The 20,053-nt window shown below is 39.3% G+C and overlaps 1 protein-coding gene across 1 annotated transcript in view; it reads left to right on the top strand.

Annotated features, from left to right (window-relative positions):
• HSD11B1 (hydroxysteroid 11-beta dehydrogenase 1) overlaps positions 1 to 13,162 on the top strand; it is a 65,060-nt gene extending 51,898 nt beyond the window's left edge. Inside the window, exons 7-8 of the mRNA XM_007953036.2 lie at positions 11,432 to 11,575; positions 12,945 to 13,162. Coding sequence (XP_007951227.2) covers positions 11,432 to 11,575; positions 12,945 to 13,162 — 362 coding nt within the window. The remainder of the gene's footprint in view (positions 1 to 11,431; positions 11,576 to 12,944) is intronic.
• The last annotated feature ends 6,891 nt before the right edge of the window (positions 13,163 to 20,053 follow it).

Here is a 20,053-nt window from a genome sequence, read left to right as displayed (position 1 = left end):
ATATGCTGATGACACAACTTTGCTTGCTGAAAGTGAGGATGACTTGAGGCACTTACTGATGAAAATTGAAGAATACAGTCTGCAGTATGGATTACATCTTAATATAAAGAAAGCAAAAATCCTCACAACTGGACCAATAAGCAGCATCATGATAAATGGAGAAAAGATTAGGTTGTCAAAGACTTCACATTGCTTGGTTCTACAATCAACGCCAATGGAAACAGCAGTCAGGACATTAGACAACGTGTAGCACTGGCAAGGTCAATCGTGAAGGAACTGTTTCAAGTGCTGAGGAGCAAGGATGTCTCCTTGAGGACTAAGGTGCACCTGACACAAGCCATGATATTTTCAATCACCTCATATGAATGTGAGGGCTGGACAATGAATAAGGAAGACTGAAGAAGAGTTGATGTTTCTGAGTTGTGGTGCTGGCGAAGAATGCTGAAAGTACCATGGACTGCTAAAAGAACTAACAGATTTGTCCTGAAGGAAGTGCAGCCAAAATGCTCCTTGGAAGTGAGAATGGCCAGACTTCATCTCATCTACTTTGGTCATGTTGTCAGAAGGGACCATATCCTGGAGAAGGATGTCACGCTTGGTAAGGTGGAGGGTCGACGAAAGAGGGAAAGGCCTTCAACAAGATGGATTGACTCGGTGGCTGCAACAATGGGCTCAAGTATAGCAAGGATCATGGAGCTGGCCCGGGATCAGGTGGTGTTTCATTCTGCTGTGCATAGGGTCGCTATGAGTCGGATATGACTCGATAGCACCTAACAAAAACAGAAGGTAAGTTTCTTTGTCTACTGTACAATTTGCACTCTTATGCAGCAGCCTTGCTCATAACCATAGCCTCTAATTTTTAAATTACAGCAGTCCCCAGATTATGTTCAATTTATATACAACCCATAGTTATGAACCAACTCACATTAACCCTATTATATTAAAATTTTGAGGTACATACAATGGTTCATAATAAATGGATGCTACTTTGTGACACATATTAAAACATTATTAATATATTATTATGTTAAAGAGTAGACTATTGTTGTAGTAGGGGGAAAATCCCCTCACTCAGACCTTAAATTGAGATTAAGAGGAGTTATTCAGAAAAAAAGGAGGAAAAAAGGTACATTCAAATACAGGGAGACACCAGCCCACATAAGTGAGAACTGATGACTCCCATTAAAGAACATCTAACAGAGACAGATATAGTCCAGGGAACAAAGACATTGTAATTTGATTGGTTGATCTTTGGTTGAGGTCAAAAGGAGGATGAGTTAGGGGTATGGAATAGGCTTCTATTGGATAATTAAATGCAGAGGCCTATAGTGATTGATTTCAGAAACTAATTACAGAGTTTTTCAATCATAGTCATATATCCTTCAGGTGAGATCATAAAACATCATTGGTTAGTATTTAAACAGTTTTAACCAGATGTCTCAGGAATTTTTGAAACCATTTTGGTACCAGGACTTCCCTCATTCCCCAGAAACACCTTGTTAAACCAAAACCTTTTAAGTTATCTGGGAAACTTTAGCTAGAGTTGGTTTCAAGACCCATTCAAACAATTCTTTTTTATTACATCCTTGTCATGAAGAAATATTGCTTGGGCCCACTTGACACAAAAAAGAGCTGTGTCAAGATTCCCTTCCTTAGAGTGTATTTTTTTCACATCTTGACTTGACCACCAAAGAAAACCTTCTCTGGTTCTAACAATTAACATGACTAACTGACAGGAACTTGTAAAAACTCTGAGTTGACTCTGTTGAATGCAGTACATAACAACAACAACAACAAGCAAACATGTAGGCAGGTAGAAAGACCAGTTTAAATTTAGCAATTACTGAGTTAATTCAATCATTTAGTTTTAGTCAAAAAGGTGTTTTGAACTTCTCTTTGACATTCACCAAAACCAAATTTACTGTCATCGAGTCAATTCTGCCTCATACTGAACCCTTTATGGAAGCAGACTGCCTCATCTTTCTTCTACAGAGCAGCTGTTGGGTTCCAACTACCAACCTTTTGGTTAGCAGCCAAATGCCTTAACCACTATGCCACCAGAGCTCCTCTCTTTTACACTATACACTATATACCAAGATGAACATTTGACTAACTGATGTTAGACATGAACCATACCTAAATGTTCTGACTTAGGTACAAATTCAGCTTAAAGATAGATTTAGGAACAGAATTCATTCGTAATCTAGGGACTGCCTATATTCAGGCTGGGTCAGACCCCAGTCCTTGGTACCCCTCAAATTCCTGTTGGCAATCTCCCCAAGAAGCCCCCTTGAACCTCTTCTCATGAGGATTGATATGAGAGGAAGCCCTACTCCACTATAGGAGCTCTGGTAGTAGGGCCTAAGGCACTTGACTGCTAACTAGAAGGCTGGCAGTTCAAACCCACCAGCTACTCCTCGGAAGGAATCTACTTCCTAGTGATACTGCCTAGGAAACCCAAGGAGGGGTCACTCTGAGTTGGACCCAACTCAACGGCACATAACAACAACAATGCAATCCTCTTGGAACATCAATTGAACACCGCTAATTTTCTGTCTCTAATTTCCCATCCTCTGTGGTCTCTTCCATTTCAACCCCTCTAGTCCCTTTTTATGAGTCAGGGCTGACTTGACGGCAAATAACAACAACAACAACAGTCCCTTTGGAAGGAGCTCTGGTAGCACAGTGCCCAAGGCACTTGACTGCTAACCAGAAGGCTGGTGGTTCAAACCCACCAGTCACTCCTTGGAAGGAAGGTTGGGCAATCTACTTCTCTAGTGACACCGCGTCAGAAACCCAAGGAGGGGTCGCTATGAGTCGGGTCTACTTGACGGCACATAACAACAACAGTCCCTTTGGATGGTTGCAAGTCTAAGTGTTACAAACCCATGTTTGTTTCATTTGTTTTACCATAACTTATGTAAGTGCCCAGGTGATCTAAAACTTCCCATCAAATGGGGAGACATTTCCAGTTACTGTGTTGTTCTCAGTCTGGTTTCTCAAGAAACCAGTCTGTTGTGGTTTGAGCCCCTGCTGAGAATTTGCATTTGCACCCCAGATATACTGAATCAGAATCTACATTTTAGATCTTGTTAAAATGTAGATTGATTCACTACACCTGGGGTGCAATGCAAATTCGCACCAGGAGCTAAACTGGAATGAACTGGTTCAACACCTGGATGTTCTCAGCCTTTGAACTTCAGCTGAAACTGGAGTAGGAAAAGTCAAATTTTAACATTTTGTTACATATTATTTATTATGTTTTAACTAAGCCTTTTAACTCCCAGAGTCTTTTTAAAAATAAAAACCTGGAGTTTAAAGGAGCTTTGTCCTTCACAGTTTTCTGAAGCTCCTAAATATATCTTACAAAGAGCTGAATTCAGAAGTTTCCTCACACAAACTAATTAACATTATGTATAAAATGTTTAAGAACTGCACCTGTAAATGAAAAACAGACTTACACTAAATGCACCAAGGTTTTTAGGAATAGTAAGAACATGGGAGATTTTTCTCTCTTCCCTTTTTTTCTACTTTTTTATATTTTTCAGCTTTTCTTTTTTAAAAAGCTAAATACACAAAGAAACACTAAAAATGTCACTGTAGCAGGATGTATTTATTGTGAGTAGGTAAAATCCAATTCAGGGAATGTCAACCTGACGATATTGGGAAGGTGCCCCCAAAAGAAGTGACAGTGTGAGTAGATTAAAGGCAGTTCAGGGCAAGGTAGTCTCCTAAGTATCATTGCAAATTCTTTTCATGTTCGATTCTCAGAGCATGTGCAGTACTTCAGGATCAGTCAGTTATGAAAACAGAGTCATTAAGGACATGTCATGTATCCTAAAACATGGTTTCCAGTCAGACCTTGGAGTTCCTGCTTAGAAAATGGCTGCACAAAGATAATTCTCAAAAAAAAAAAAAAAAAAGGCCCAATGCATACGGCAAAATAACTGTGCTAAGCTGCTTCCTAGACTATTGTTTGACTTGAAGGTGACATTAGGACAGCAAATCATTAAAGACTCAAGTTTCAAAATGACCAAAGGGCAAATGGCCTGAGTGGGTCACCCCAACCCCATAGACCCAAAAATCTGGATTCCTGGAGAATTAAAATGGTTTCTTACCTTTAATGAGCCTAGACTGGTTTACAATCCATTATCTACAATTCCAAACTCCAAAAATCTCTGGGAGAAAAAACAAACAAACAAACAAAAAAACTACAGCTCTGAAAACTAAGTTTTTTTTTTTTTTTTTTTTTTGGATGTTTTTGGTAATGGTTTCAGTATAATAAATTAAAGTTTTTATTTGTCTCAGTGCTAACTTTCAAATGTTTTTGTGCAGAAATACTAATATGTTTGCTCACTAGATGCCTCCCAGATCCTACTGGGAATGTTATGTAATGTTCAGTATATGCCCTATATACATCTCTAAAATTGGGGGCAGGGGGGAGTCTGAATTCCTCAACACATATGGCTCCAAGAGTTTTGCATAATGCTTATAAATCTGTACTTTCATAAAGGAGAAAATACAGTGAACTTTTTAAATTATTTTTCAGGTTCTACTGGCTTCTCACTGTCTAACTTGTTACCACCTCTGGCCTTTATGTGGCCATCGCCCACCTATCCGGCCCTTCCTGCACTTTTCTTCGTTAGAGTTCAGAGCTTACCTCCTCCAAGTTAGTCCAAGTTCTCTACTTTATGATCTTTCATCATGAATATTCAGTTGGATTTAGGACTCATGTTTTCCTATATCATAATAGTTTGGGCTTTAACCATACTTAAAAACCTATAATTCAGTGACTGCTTACCCACCTACCATTATGAGATTTCAGCCCCCTCCAAAGACCTCCCTTTGCCATTTCTTCTGCACATTCTTAGATCAGGTTCAAACAAACTTATGCCACCACCACCCCCTCCCTAATAATCCACCAAAAATGTCATTTATACATGAAGGTACTCTTTCCTACTGAAACCTTCAACACATCCCTCCACCTCAGAACACAGACTAGAAGAATCTGGTGAGGTAGGAGTGGGGTGTGAATTTGATCTTCAGGTTAACAGGATCCCCACATGGTCCTTATATGTGGTCATTTGAAAACTACTGGTTAAAAGGGTTGCAGATCAATGATAGGTTACAGAATATGAAACCTCCCATTTATTTTTAAAGATATGAAATGTGATTACAATGAATGTAAAGGTCAGTTGCAGTTTTTGGCTGAGAAACTGACAATTCCCACAGGTAGTTTTGTTACCATTGTATGTACCTCATGTTTAATTTTAATAAAAGCTTAATAATGGTTCATTAGTCTCTGTCCAATCTTGGCCACCAGCTAACAATTCAGTATTTTTCTTCACCATTTAAAAAATATTGTTTATGTATTTTAATGCATTTATCTAGTAAGTTTTTCAAGAATAATCTTCTGCCATGTTTTTCACTCCTTCCCTACCTTTATCCCTTCTTCCTCTTTCTCCCTTCTCTCACTTTCCTCTCAGGAACAAAATAATTCTTCTCCTTTTATCTTGAAAAACACCTTAAGATCCTTTTATGTACCTTGAGTAAAACTGCCTATAAGTAAAGTCATAATTAAAGATAAAATAATGATGCACTTAGCTCCAAAAGAAGACAAAAATCAATGTTCTAGCAATTCAAACTATAGGTTCATGTTGTCTCTTGCTTCTGCATCTCTGTAGCTACCTGAACAGACACATTATAAAATGCCACAGTCAATATCTTTATCATCATTTAGGAGGATATAGGGGGTTGAATGGTAGGCTCTAAAAGATATGTCCACTCAAATATGTTACCTTATTTAGAAAAAGGCCTTTTGCCACTGTAATTAAGATAAGGATCTTGAAATGAGATCAGCCTGGATTAACCGGTGGGTTCTAAATCAAATGACAAGTATCCCTATAAGAAGAGGAGAAGACATAGAAGAGAAAACAAAGATGAGAAGATCATATGAAGATGGAGGCAGGGAATAAAGTGATGAATCTAGAAGATAAGGAACGTCTGTGAACTGTAGCATCAGCTCCTGCCTGAGTTTGCATCCCGCCAAACTGTCCTATGAATTTTGGACTTGCCAACTAGCCTTGACAATTGTGCAAGCCAAGCCAATTCCTTACAAATAATCTGTGTATGTGGGGTGTGTGTGTGTGTGTGTGTGTGTGTATCTCCTACACACATATCTCCTACTGGCTTAATTTATCTGGTACAATCCTGACTAATAATGATTTTTGTACCATAAGTGTGAAGTGGAATGCTGCTATAACAAATACCAAAAGTGTGGAAGTGACTTCAGAATTGGACAACAGGTAGAAATTAGAAGAATTTTGAGGCACAAATAGAAATTCAAGATTGCCTTGAAGAGACAATTGGTAAAAATATGAATAAAGATGATTCTGTTGAGAGCTCAGAAGGAAGTGAAGACCACAGCAGAAAAAGCTTCTATCATTGTAAAGAATACTTATATCATCAGGAACAGAATGTTGGTAGACATATGAATGTTAAAAAGTGCTTCCGGTAAGGTTTCAGAAGGAAATGAGAAGCATGTTACTAGAAATAGGAAAGATAATCCTTGTTATAAAGTGGCAGAAAACATGGCTGAATCATTGTGAAGTTGGGGAAAATCTAGGAAGACCACTCTCACTTTTTTTAATAATAATATTTCATTGAGCTTTTGGTGAAAGTTGACATAGCAAGTTAGGTTCCCATGTAGCAGTTTCCATACAAATTGTTCAGTGACATTTATCACAATGTGCCAACATTCTCTTAATTGTGTTCTGTTTGCCCTTTCTGGGACTTTAGTTTTACTGACTCCTTATCTTCTCATCTTTACTTTTAAGCAATTTTTGGTTTTTGGCCTTATAGGTAGAGCACCAGTTTTACGGGTAATATCCTTTATTTTGTGTGCCACTCTGCTATTTCACTAAAAAAGTAATCTCAGAGAACAGGCTTGGTTCTAGGTTTAAAGAGTGTCTCAGGGTGATAGCCTCAGGGAGTCTTCTGTTCTCTACTGTTTCAGTTTCTCTGGCTTTAAAAAAAAAAAATAAATAAGAATTTTAGCTTTGCTCCATATTTTTCTCACATTCTATCCATGAAAAATTATTTTGACCCCAGTCAGAATGGTCAGTGGTGGTACCTAGCACCATCTAGTTCTAATCCCAGGGTAGATGAGGTTGTGGTTCATATAGACTTATTTCTCCTCTGAACTTTTGGTTATCTTCTTACTGTTTTGCTACAGGTGAGTAGAGACCCATAACTAGGTCTTAGATGGTCACTAGCAAGCTTTTAAGACCCAAGACATTACTCACTTTACTAAGATGCAGATCATGATTTTTGTGAACTATATTATGCCAATTGAAAGTTATCCCATGAGGCTATGGTAGTAAGCTTTCTTAGTCAGAAAACCAATCTGGAAGGTGTTTGTTAATATCTGAGGAGTGAAACATATTTGTGTCTTCAATGAATATATTTGCCTGCACCCACATATTTGTATTAACACATGCTTATAGATAGATACTTCTACCTGTTCTCCCATATGCACACAACTATATCTATCCATATATCAATTTTTTTGTACCCATACATATGTGCTCAAACACTTATTTTTAATTTGGTTGTGCTGTGTTTGAATGTATCCACATTCAGTGCCACTTTTCCCATCACCAAAAATAACAAATCCTTATGATATAAAGCATACTTTCCCCTGCCCCCTCCTCTTCCTGGTAACCACCAATGAATATTGTTGTTGTTGTTATGTACTGTCAAGTCAGACCCAACTCATAGCGACCCCTCCTTGGGTTTCTGAGGCAGTATCACTACAGAAGTAGATTGCCCCATCTTCCTTCCAAGGAGTGGCTGGAAGTGATCTAAGTGATCAGCCCCATTTATTTATAGGCATCCTCATCTGTCAGCTTAGAAGTGAAAAGAATACTGCGTTTCATAAACTTTGCCTATTTGGACTAGACTGTCAAAGCAGAGCTCACCAATGGCTCCCTGAAAATACATAAAGAACAGTGGCTTCTATAAAAGAAATCCCACCTAGTGGTTAAAGTGTGCGTCATCAGACTCAAATTTGAATCCTGATTCTGCCATTCATTAACCATGCAACTTTGGGCAATTATTTAGCTTTTAGATTACAGAGTGGCATGTGTTGTTGTTGTTATTGTTGTTGGCTGCCATTGAGTTAATTCCAACTCATGGCAATGCTATGTGTGCAGAACAGAACTGCTCCACAGGATTTTCAGAAACAGATTGTCAGGCCTGTCTTCTGTGGCCCGATGGATGGATTTGAACCACCATCCTTTTGACTAGTAGCCAAGCACCTGAATGTCACATAATGGAGCTCTGGTAGCATAGTGCCTAAGGCACTTGATTGCTAACCAGAAGGCTGGTGGTTCAAATCCACCAGCCACTCCTGGGAAGGAAGGTGGGGCAATCTACTTCCATAGTGATACTGCCTCGGCAACCCAAGGAAGGGTCGCTTTGGGTCAGGGCTGACTCGACAGCACACAACAATAACAACAAATAAATGTTACCTCCTATATAGCTCTAATTTTTGTAGTCATTATGTTTGTATGCTCATATGCCTGCTTGTCTCTGCAGGATACTTTTCTCTGATGACTTATTTTTTCCATACCTGGAAATGGCTACCCTTGTCCCAAACTTATATGACTTTTTATTTCAAAATCCAACAGCAGCTAATTAAAATCCTTGTGTCACTTAATTCAGTTTCTCGAAATAGAGACTTTGATGTGTGTTCAAGTCAGTCTGTATATTAGCTATCACTGACCCAACCCACTATAGCTAGGAAGACAAAGTCTCTTTAAAGAAGATGCTTATAGGGAGCCAAAAGCAAACATTTCCATACACTGAAGCTTTTTAAATTGTATGTATTCAAACCTGTTTATCTCTTCCTTGCTTATGCCTTGAGTTCATGCTTTAAAAAAACTTCTTATTTCAAGTTTATATACTCATCCACATATTATTTTATTTTTTATTCTCCATATATACACTCTAATTTTAATTTACTTACTAGAATGCCATTTTTCTTTTCTCTGTGTAGTTAGTAGCTATTTGTCCCAACATGATTTATTAAATAGCTCACACTTTTCTCACTAATTTGAAATACTATTATTATTAGTAACACTGCAATTACTACTAACAATAATAATAGCATTTACTGAATGCTATCTGTGTGTCGAATTTTGTGCTAAGTACATTACATGCATTATTTCAGCTTAACATTATTATTACCCAAATGTTATAGCTGAGAAGTAGCATACTTGGGATTCACACCCAGGTCATCTGACTCAATAATTCATCTTTTAGCCACTGTACTATTCTTATAAATAATTTGAATTTATTTTTGGCTTAAACAATAAGGAAAATTATTGACATAACTGGAAGTCCAGATGTAGGGTAGGTTTCACAGTTGGCATGGCTCAAGCTCAATGTTCTCATGATTCTCTTGGCTCTGCTCTCTTCCATATGTGGCTTCATCAGGCTCACAGTGAGTTAGCTGCAGCAATTCCAATCCTCATATCCATGAACAAAATGTTTAGTGGAAGAGAAACAGCGTTGCTACTTTTGGAAACTCAGAAGAATGATGAATTTTCCAAGACACAGCAACAAAATTCTCCTCAGGTCTCACTGGTCCAGAATGGGTCACACATTCATTTCTGTATCAATCATGGACAAGTGGGATGAGATTAAATAGATGATACAAGCATTGGAACCTCTATATTTTTAAAAAATATTATGAAATTGAGTTTCACATCAGTAAAGAAAGGATGGGTTATTCAATAAAAATGTGCTCAAAGCAAAGAATACCAGAAAGATGTTTACTTGTGTTTTATTGATTATGTAAAAGCATTAGACTGTATGAATCATAACAAATTATGGATAACATTGAGAAGAATGGAAATTCCAGAACACTTAATTGTACTCATGAGGATCCTGTACATAGATCTGGAGCTTGTCACTCAAACAGAACAAGGGGATACTGGATGGTTTAAAATCAGGAAGGAAGTGTATCAGGATTGTATCCTTTCACCACACTTATTCAATCTGTGTGCTGAGCATATAATCTAAGAAACTGGACTATATGAAGAAGAGCATGGCATCAGAATTGGAGGAAGACTCGTTAACTACTTGAAATATGCAGATGACACAACCTTGCTTGCTGAAAGTGAAGATTACTTGAAGCATTTACTTATAAAAATTAAAGACTACACTCTGCAGTATGGATTATACTTCAACATAAAGAAGATGAAAATCCTCACAACTAGACCAATATGCAGCATCATGATAAATGAGAGAAAAGATTGAAGTTGTCAAAGATTTCATATTACTTGGTTCCACAATCAACACCAATGGAAGCAACAGTCAAGAAATCAGATGATGTATTGCACTAGGCAAATCTGCAAAAGACCTCTTTAAAGTACTGAGGAGCAAAGATATCTCTTTGAAGACTAAGGTGCACCTAATCCAACCCATGGTGTTTGCAATTGCCTCATATACATGTGAAAGCTGGATGATGAATAGGGAAGACCAAAGAAGAGTTGATGCTTTTGAGTTATGGTGCTGGTGAAGAAGACTGAAAGTACTATGGTCTGCCAGAAGAACTAACAAATCTGTCCTGGCAAAAGTGCAGCTGGAATGCTCCTTAGAAGCAAGAATGGCCAGACTTGGTCTCACCAACTTTGGTCATGTTGTCAGAAGAGACCATTCCCTGGAGAAGGATATCATGCTTGGTAAAATGGAGGGTCAGCCAAAAGGGGAGGGCCCTCAACAAGGTGGATTGACACAATGGCTGCAATAATGGGCTCAGGTATAGCAAGCATTGTGAAACTGGATCAGGACCAGGCAGTGTTTCATTCTGTTGTACATGGAGTCGCTATGAGTCAGAGCTGACTCCATGGCACCTAACAACAACAACACTACTATTCAATAAAATATAGTAAGAAAAGTGCTTTGGGTAGAAAAGCAAGATAAAGATTGCACAAAGACAAGGGTTTTCATCCCCTTTAGTTAGAAGCTAAAACATACCCTTTTCATTATCAGTGACAAATCACTGAGTTGGCAGAAGGCTCTTGCCAAACCCATAGATCCCCAGTTCTCTTGAGTCAGAAGTGTAGGAGTTGGTAGTTGTGCAATGGCTCTTTTGTCTCTCAGCTTATTTACACCCTTACTAAAAATGTAACTAATCCTTCTTCAACAAAGGCTGCATTGCAGCCCACCTGTCTCTGCAAAGGGACTTCTTCAATACCTCAATGATTTTTCCTTTCAGCAATTCAACAGAGCAGAACAATCTTCATACAGAAAAAGGAGAAACTAAGACTCAAAAGGGTAAGAGGACTCCATAGGAGTCTCAAAACTTGATACAGATGAGAAAATGGATGACCTTGCTAACCCATTTCTTTAATATATCATTTAGGGAAAATAGCTAATCCACTTGTTGCTCCCTATTCTGCAAGCAAGTTTGCTCTTGACGGGTTCTTCTCTTCCATCAGAGCAGAATATTCAGTGACCAAAGTCAACGTCTCAATCACTCTCTGTGTCCTCGGTCTCATAAATACAGGTAAGGTCAAGACATTGGAGTAAATGACTAGTAAATGAATTGCTTGTCTTGCCACTATGAGTAAAGAAGGTTGCTGAACTCTCTGACTCATGGGTAATGCACTAAAACATGTGAGAGAAAGCACTCAGAGAAAAGAGAAGTCCTCTCATTTAATGGAGGACTTCTGTCACTAGTGGAACTTCTGACCACTCTTTGACCCTCCTTTCCATTCTTACCACCAAATTTTCTAGGTGACACCATACTTACCACTCAATCTCTCTTTAAACATCCTCTGTCCTCATGGACACTCAATAGCCATACTTTTCTATATGACACTTACCAAATACAAGTTTGTGTTTTTTAGACAATATCACCTATAACAGACATCAATATCATGAATCCCTTGATGATGCACTGAGAAGGATACAGCAACATTTTTGCATATTCTTGTCAAGAATGCATAATCTTACTCATGACAGAATATTAGAACACCCCAATTGAGGGATATGCTATGCTACAAATCAACTGATTAGTACTCTTCAAAATGAGACAAGGAAAGACTAAGATTGAAGGAGATGAAAGAGAAATAACTAAATCCAAACTTGGCTAGGATCCTGAGACAGGAAAAAGGCAATAGGGAAAAAAATAAGGTCTGTAGTTGTTGTACCCATGCTTGATAATTACACAAAGGTTATGTATGATGTTAAGATTAGGAGATTAGGGGAAGCAGGGTGAGGGATATAAGGGAACATTTTGTACAACTTTTGCAACTTTTCTGTAAGCCCATATATACGTATGTGTGTGTGTGTGTATATATATATATATATACATATATTAGAGAGAGAGGAAGAGAGAGACAAGAAAGGGATGGAGAGAGAGAGAAAGGACATGAAAACTTGGAAGGACAAAGAAGGTAACAATAGAATTACTTTCTAAATGAAAAGTGACCAGTGTTGACAAGAGAGCAAAAGCCTGGATTCTTGTCCATCTCTTCCTCTTATAAGTTGTAGGTCATTATCACACAGCACTTTCTTTTTGCCCACTGAGTCTTCCCATTAGCTACTGTCCATCACGTGACTTCAATTCTCCTTCTGGCCCCCTACATGCCTCCCAACCAAAACATCAAAGAAGTAATGATTCAAATCTCCCAACTAATCACTTCTAACTACTCCAGCAAATCTTCATCTGCAAAGACAGGGCCCATATTAGCCCTGTGTTCTCTCTTTGTCCCACAGGCCCTAAGCATACCTAGTCTTCTCTACGTGCTTCCAACAAGGCTGAGCAAGCACTGGCAAACAGTCCCTGGCAGCTAAGCTGTTGGTGTTTGCATACTTTCCATCACGTAGACTGTACGTTTTTGATAACCCATTCTTCCTTTGTCATTCTACAGAAACAGCCATGAAGGCAATTTCTGGAATAATTGATAGAGAACCAGCTCCAAAGGATGAATGTGCCCTGGAAATCATCAAAGGGGGTGCCCTGCGCCAAGAAGAAGTATATTATGATAATTCACTCTGGAATGTTCTCCTGCTAGGAAATCCAGGGAGGAAGCTCCTGGAATTTCTCTATTTAAGGAGTTATAATATGGATAAACTTATAAACAACTAGGAACTTCCTTAAGGCTAGGCACTGTGGGGGAGCCTGAGACTGTTCTGCCTGATATTTATCTGAGTTCCAGCCATGAAGCCATACTGCAGAGAAACAGAGTATCCTTAGAGATTTTTAAGTCACAGGTCACATCTCACAATCTGAAGGGGTTCCTCTAACAGTTGCAAAGTGGAAATTTAATTATAATAAATGTCAAGAACACTGCAGCTTGCAGTGCTGCAATAACCACAGCAATTGGTTAGTAAGCACAGGTGTAATTATAAGGTAATCATACCAAATTTTCTTATGTATAATAATATTATGATGCTTAATACAATATTAATTATAATGAAATCACATAAACTTTAAAATTCTTAACTGGTAGCTATAACTTGAATTCATTCAATATGGTTACATCCATAAATCAGACAAGTGTTATCTTTCAATGTTCACTTCATAATTTGTGATATGAACAACAGAACCTTCCTGAGTTGTAAAAATCACCCTACTTTTCATTTGGAGAATATAATGTGTTTATCATTTCTGTATATTTTATATGTTCTTTATATTCTTTTATATTGCTCCTCTTGGAAGGAGGACACCTGGGCATGAGTCACTAGGGTAAATCCAAAGGAGTGGAGATCCCTGGAAGCTGAAGCTCCAGAACCTGTGCCTGTTCATGGGGCTGAGTACATCAAGCATTTCTATTTTATGTGTGAATACTCAGCTGTACACTGGAAGTTTAGAGAAGAGGGGTTGGAATTCAAATCCTGCCATTCAAGCATTTCACTGGTCATTCATTTTGCAAATAGTTTTCAAACACTTGCTTGACATCACTTGACAATGACTCAATGTGAAACAAAATATCAGCTATACTAACAGTTCAGCAAAGCCCTAAGTTGATCAGGGCCACAAGAGGTAAGAGATGGCATACTCAAATCAGATAATTTTAGTAGATATGGTAGTTAAGTTTGTATGTCAACTTGGCTGCTCCATGATTCTAAGTGGCTTAGCAGCTATGATGTTGTTATTCCCTATGATGAGATCTGATATAATGTAATCACCTCCATTATGAGATATGCTATGAGCAGTCAATCAGCTGAAAGGGAGTTTCCTTCAGGGTGTAGCCTGCTTCCAGTATATATCAAAAAACTTTGGGAAAGATCTCAGGCTTTTGCTCATTTTGGATCCTGCATTTGGCTCGTCATCATCTCCAGTTCCTGGACTTGAACCAGTGGCCTGCTATGTTGCCAGCTGATCTTGGAATTGTTGTCTTCACAACCTGTAAGCCAACAGTCTGCCATTTTACCTTCCAATCTTGGATTTATCAGCCTCTGAAGCCAGCCAATCTGGAGTTCATCAGCCCCTGCAGCTACGTAAGTCAGGAGAAGCCTCCAGCTTGACGTTTGATGCATGGACTTGAGACTTGTCAACCACTACAACTGTGTGAGCATTTCCTTGAGATAAATTTATTTCTCTTTTATATACATGTAGGAGCTCTGGTAGCATAGTGCCTAAGGCACTTGACTGCTAACCAGAAGGCTGGTGGTTCAAACCCACCAGCTACTCTTCGGAAGGAAGGTTGGGCAATCTAGTTCCATAGTAATACCACCTCAGAAACCCAAGGAGGGGTCACCATGATTCGGGTCCAACTTGATGGCACATAACAACAACAACATATATACACATATCCCAAGTCATGTATTTTCAATAGCCTCGTATGCATGTGAAAGCTGGACAATTAATAAGAAAGACCAAAGAAGAGTTGATGCCTTTGAATTGTGGTGTTGGCAAAGAATACTGAAAATAACATGGACTGCCAGAACTAACAAATCTGTCCTAAAGGAAGTGTAGCCAGAATGCTCCTTGGAAGTGACTTTGGCCACACTTCGTCTCACGTACTTCGATCGTGTTGTGAGAAGGGACGAGCCCCTGGAGAAGGATATGATGCTTAGTAAAGTAGAGGGTCAACAAAAAAGAGGAAGACCTCAACATAATGTATTGACACAGTGGCTGCAACAATTGGCTAAAATATAGCAAGGATTGTGAGGCTGGTGCAGGATCACGCAGTATTTCATTCTGTTGTACCTAGCAGTCTCTATGAGTAGGAGCTGACTCCATGGCACCTAACAACAACAATATACACATTGCACTGGTTTTGCTTCTCTAGAGAGCCCAGCCTAAGAAATTTTGTACTGGGAGTGGTTCTAGAGAAATAAAATTGTAAGGATAAGTTTTCTAAATTGGTTCTCAAGTTTCATTAGTCATAAAAGCACTGATAAAAGCACTCCATTAGTAAAGAGACCACCACTAATCCATGGCTGTTGTTGTTGTTGTTATGTGCCATCGAGTCAGACCCAACTCATAGTGACCCCTCCTTGGGTTTCCGAGGCAGTATCACTACAGAAGTAGATTGCCCCATCTTCCTTCCAAGGAGTGGCTGGTGGGTTTGAACCGCCAGCCTTCTGGTTAGCAGTCAAGTACCTTAGGCACTAAGCTACCAGAGCTCCTGTAATCCATGGTATGAGGTGGCAATATTGATACACAAAACAGAACCACCAATAGATCAAGTATTGGTGAGAAGTGAGGCTCTGGATGATCAAATATTTGATATTTTTCTGCAATTTTGTCAGAATGATGAGTATAAGGAAGGTGGATAGTTTATCCTACTTATGCTACACAAAGTGGTGAAAGAACTAGATGATCTCAGAGCTTTGGAATCACAGCTCAAGTGCCACATAAAAGACCTCAATGCTTACAATTGTGCCCTGAAAGGAAACCTTATTTCTTGTAGTAACAGAGCTGGTATTGCTGAAAACCAAACTCAGAGTCTTATCATAAGAGTGGCTGAATTATAACACCAACTGAATTGCCAACTTTGAATGGCCTCTGAAGTTAAAATGAGGGCACTGATTGGGAAGAAATTGGATCCTGAAACTTGTGATGGGGACATATGGGCAGAGAATCAGGAAGATGGGGACACTGGGCCCTTAAATTCCATCAAATCATTCCTGCCACTTGTACCATCCCTCCCATCTAAGGAGATTACTACATCTTTATCTGCTAAGCCACCATCTCCAGTAAAATCATTAGCCTTTCCAATATCATTTGATGTGATTAACCCAGCTGTGCCTGCTGAGATGGCACCTGGATGTTGTCTGGGGCATCATCTAAGGTAGATGGATTATAAGACATTGCTGAATATTCCCAGGAACTACCTCCACAACCCATTGTTGCTTCTAGACTCATAATTAGACTTAAGTCCCAGTGATCCCCAAAAGGTGAAGTACAAAGTGTGACCCAGGAAGAAGTATATTACGCTCCAAAAGAATTGCTTGATTTTTCTAATATGTACAAACAGAACCTGGAGGATATGTGTGGGAATGATTATTAAGAGTGTTGGATAATGGTGTATGGAACATAATGTTGGATCAGTCTGAGTTTATTGATTTGGACCCATAGCCACAGATCCTTCATCAATGTTTCAGCTCAAGATGTTAGGAAAGGATCTCATAGTTTATTTGGCTGGTTTTCCAAAGCATGGATTATGCAGTGGCCTCCACTAAATCAAGGTGCAATACCATACCTGCCATGGTATGATGTAAAAGAAGGTATCCAAAGGCTTGTTCTTGTTATATGCCGTCAAGTTAGACCCTACTCATAGCAACCCCTCCTTGGGTTTCCAAGGCAGTATCACTACAGAAGTAGATTGCCCAACCTTCCTTCTGAGGAGTGGCTGGAGAATGGACTTATCAGGTTAGACCCATAGGCCCATACATGCAACACCCAAAGGACACACTTCTAATCATTATGATGAAGAACAAATTTGTGAAAGGAGCCCCACCATCCATGAAGACTGATGTGATTGCTATTTTAAGTAGGCCAGATTTGACAGTGAGAACTGCCCTAATTGAATTAAGACACATAATACAGTGGGATTTATTGAATCCTATGGTGGTAGGAGCCAAGTGGCAGCACTTAATTGGCAAGAACAAGGTGGGCATGGTTACTGTAAGAGACAACAGAGTCAAAGCAGTAATGAGAATAATCCAACTCATATGGATTTATGGCATTGCGTACTTAAGCATGCTTTCTTCATGGATGATGTTCTTGATGTCATCCCACAATTCCTCTGGTTTTCAGTCTGGTGTGCAATGCATCAAATCTATTCTTTAAATGGTCTCTAAATTCAGGAGGGATATTATCAAGGTCATATTTTGGCTCTTGGGGACTCGTTTTAATTATCTTCAACTTCAGCTTGAATGTGCATATGAGCAGTTGATGGTCTGTTCCACAATCAGTTCCTGGCCTTGTTTTGGCCAAAGATATTGAACTTCTCCATCGCCTCTTGTCACAGATTTAGTCAAGCTATTTCCTGTGTATTCCATCTGGTGAATTCCACGTGTGTAGTCATTGCTTATGTTGTTGAAAAAAGGTATTTGCAATGAATAAGTCATTGGTCTTGCAAAATTCTACCATGTGATCTCCAGCGTTATTTCTATCACTAACGCCGTATTTTCCAACTGCCAGTAACTCTTCTTTGTTTCCAACTTTCGCATTCCAGTCACTAGTGATAATCAACACATCTTGATTGCATGTTCAGTCCATTTCAGACTGCAGAAGTTGGTAGAAATCTTCAATTTCCTCATCTTTGGCTTTGGTGCTTGGTGTATAAATTCGAATAATAGTAGTATTAACTGATCTTTGTTGCAGGCTTATGGGTATTATCCTATCACTAACAGTGTTGTACTTCAGGACAGATCTTGAAACACCCTTTGTGACAATGAATGTCACACCATTGCTCTTCAATTTGTCATTCCTGGCATACAAGTTCATATGGTTGTCTGATTGAAAATGGCCCAAACCAGCCCATCTCAGCTCACTAATGCCTAGAATATCAATCTTTATGCATTCTATTTCATTTTCGACAACTTCCAATTTTCCTAGATTCATACTTTGTACATTCCACGTTCCAATTATTAATGGATGTTTGCATCTGTTTCTACTCATTTTGAGTCATGCCACATCAGCCAGTAGAGGTCCTGAAAGCTTTACTCTATCCATATCGTTAAGGCCATCTCCACTCTGAGGAGTCAGCTCTCTCCCAGTCAGATTTTGAGTGCCTTCCGACCTGATGGGCTCATCTTCCAGCACTATCTCAGATAATGTTCAGGGCTATAAATAAAGTTTTCCAGTAATACACCAAACAATGTTTCACTGCTATTCATAAGGTTTTCACTGGCCAATTCTTTAAGAAGTGGATGGTCTTCTCCTTCTGAGTCTGTCTTAGCTTGGAAGCTCTGCTGAAACCTGTCCATCATGGGTAACATTTGCAACACAGTGGCATAGCCTCCAGCCTCATAGCAACACATAAGCCACCACAGGATGACAAACTGACAGACAAGTTCATCTCCCTCCCTTAGTTGTTCCTAACCCCTCTGCACCTGCCTACCTGAGACAATGGCCTTAAAAAAGAGCCTCCCACAAGTAAAAAGGAGCCTCCAAGCACTGAGCCCACCTACCTCAGGTCCTGGACTTAATAAGGAGCCGCCCCCAAGTGAAAAGTAGCACCCAGCCCCAGGACCACCTACCTCAGGTCCTAGCCTTAATATTGAACCACCCCCAAGCAAAAAGCAACCCCTGAGCCTGGGACCTGCCTACCTCAGGGCTCAGCCTTAAAAGAGAGCACCCCCCCCTCAAGTAAAAAGCAGCCCCCAAGCCCTGGGCCCACCTATCTCAGGCTTCAACCTTAAAATAGTGCTGTTAGGACTTAAGAACTAAACTAAAAATTGTTCTCTGTTAGCCAGGGGCTGCACAGAGGACAATATTGGTGGCTGGTGAATAAAAGGGAAAGCAGTGAAGAGAGAGATGAGCAGAGCTGTGGATTTTGACTGTCTGGAGGGTGCAGCCATTTTGAATGTTTACAAGCAGTTCGACCATTTTGGATATTTAAAGCAACAACATTCTCTCAGATTCCAGGCACCTAAGAATAAGCTCCACTTGCCCAGGACGACAAGGACATTCCAGACACCAAAGACTGGAAAGGTGTGATATTCCCTTTGTTATACTTATACCCACACCTTCTTGGTGAACAGAAGTGTGGCCATCCCTCACTCCCACTCACCTTCTGGGCTGGCAGGAATTCCATCCCATTCTGTGTGCTCTGGTGGAAACTAGGTGCTCTGCCCCTCCCTGCCAGATTTTTTTTTTCCTTTTCTTCTTTTAATTTGTTTTTTTCTCTTTTAAAATTATTATTATTGTTATTATTATTATGTCCTTTTTATTATTATTATTTATTGCATTCTCACGTTACAGTTTTCAGCTTCTTTCTTCCCTATTCTTGGTTCCCTTTTTTTTTTTTCCTTTCTCGTGGTTAACTCCATTCTTTGTTTTTCTTTTTGAATTTTTCCTTCATTGTTCTTCTACTCTACATCTCTTCTCTTATTAGCCATCCCAAGACATTGGAGGGTTTTTTTCCTTTTCTTTTCTTTTTTTAGTGATTGTTCCTGCGTGTTTATGCAGTGTGTGTTTTGTCTGCTTGCTTTTAATTTTTTGATGATTTTTCAATTGTTGTTTTTGTCTGAGTGAGAGATAGCAACCATGCCCACAGGATACAACCACCCTCACACCTTCTACAGCTCCACTTACTGAATGCGAGCCACCACTTCCTTCTACATCAACTGGACAATGATAAAGGACCACCAAGAAGAGCCTGACTCATCCTTAACTGCTCTTCAGAAACAGTTAACAGAGACCTAAATACAATAACATCACAATGTCTCAGAGACAACAGACCATCACAGTTCACCCAAAGAACCAAGATAAAGTCACAGAAACAAGGGAGCAGGATACAGATCCAGAACACATCCCTGAGGAAGAAGCAGCATTGGAACTTTCTAATAAGGAATTCAA

This window comes from Orycteropus afer, unplaced genomic scaffold, assembly GCF_000298275.1.
Source record: "Orycteropus afer afer isolate SDZICR_OR568_19922 unplaced genomic scaffold, OryAfe1.0 scaffold00013, whole genome shotgun sequence".
NCBI classification, from domain to species: Eukaryota; Metazoa; Chordata; class Mammalia; order Tubulidentata; family Orycteropodidae; genus Orycteropus; species Orycteropus afer.
This window is presented reverse-complemented; position numbering and strand designations above follow the sequence as displayed.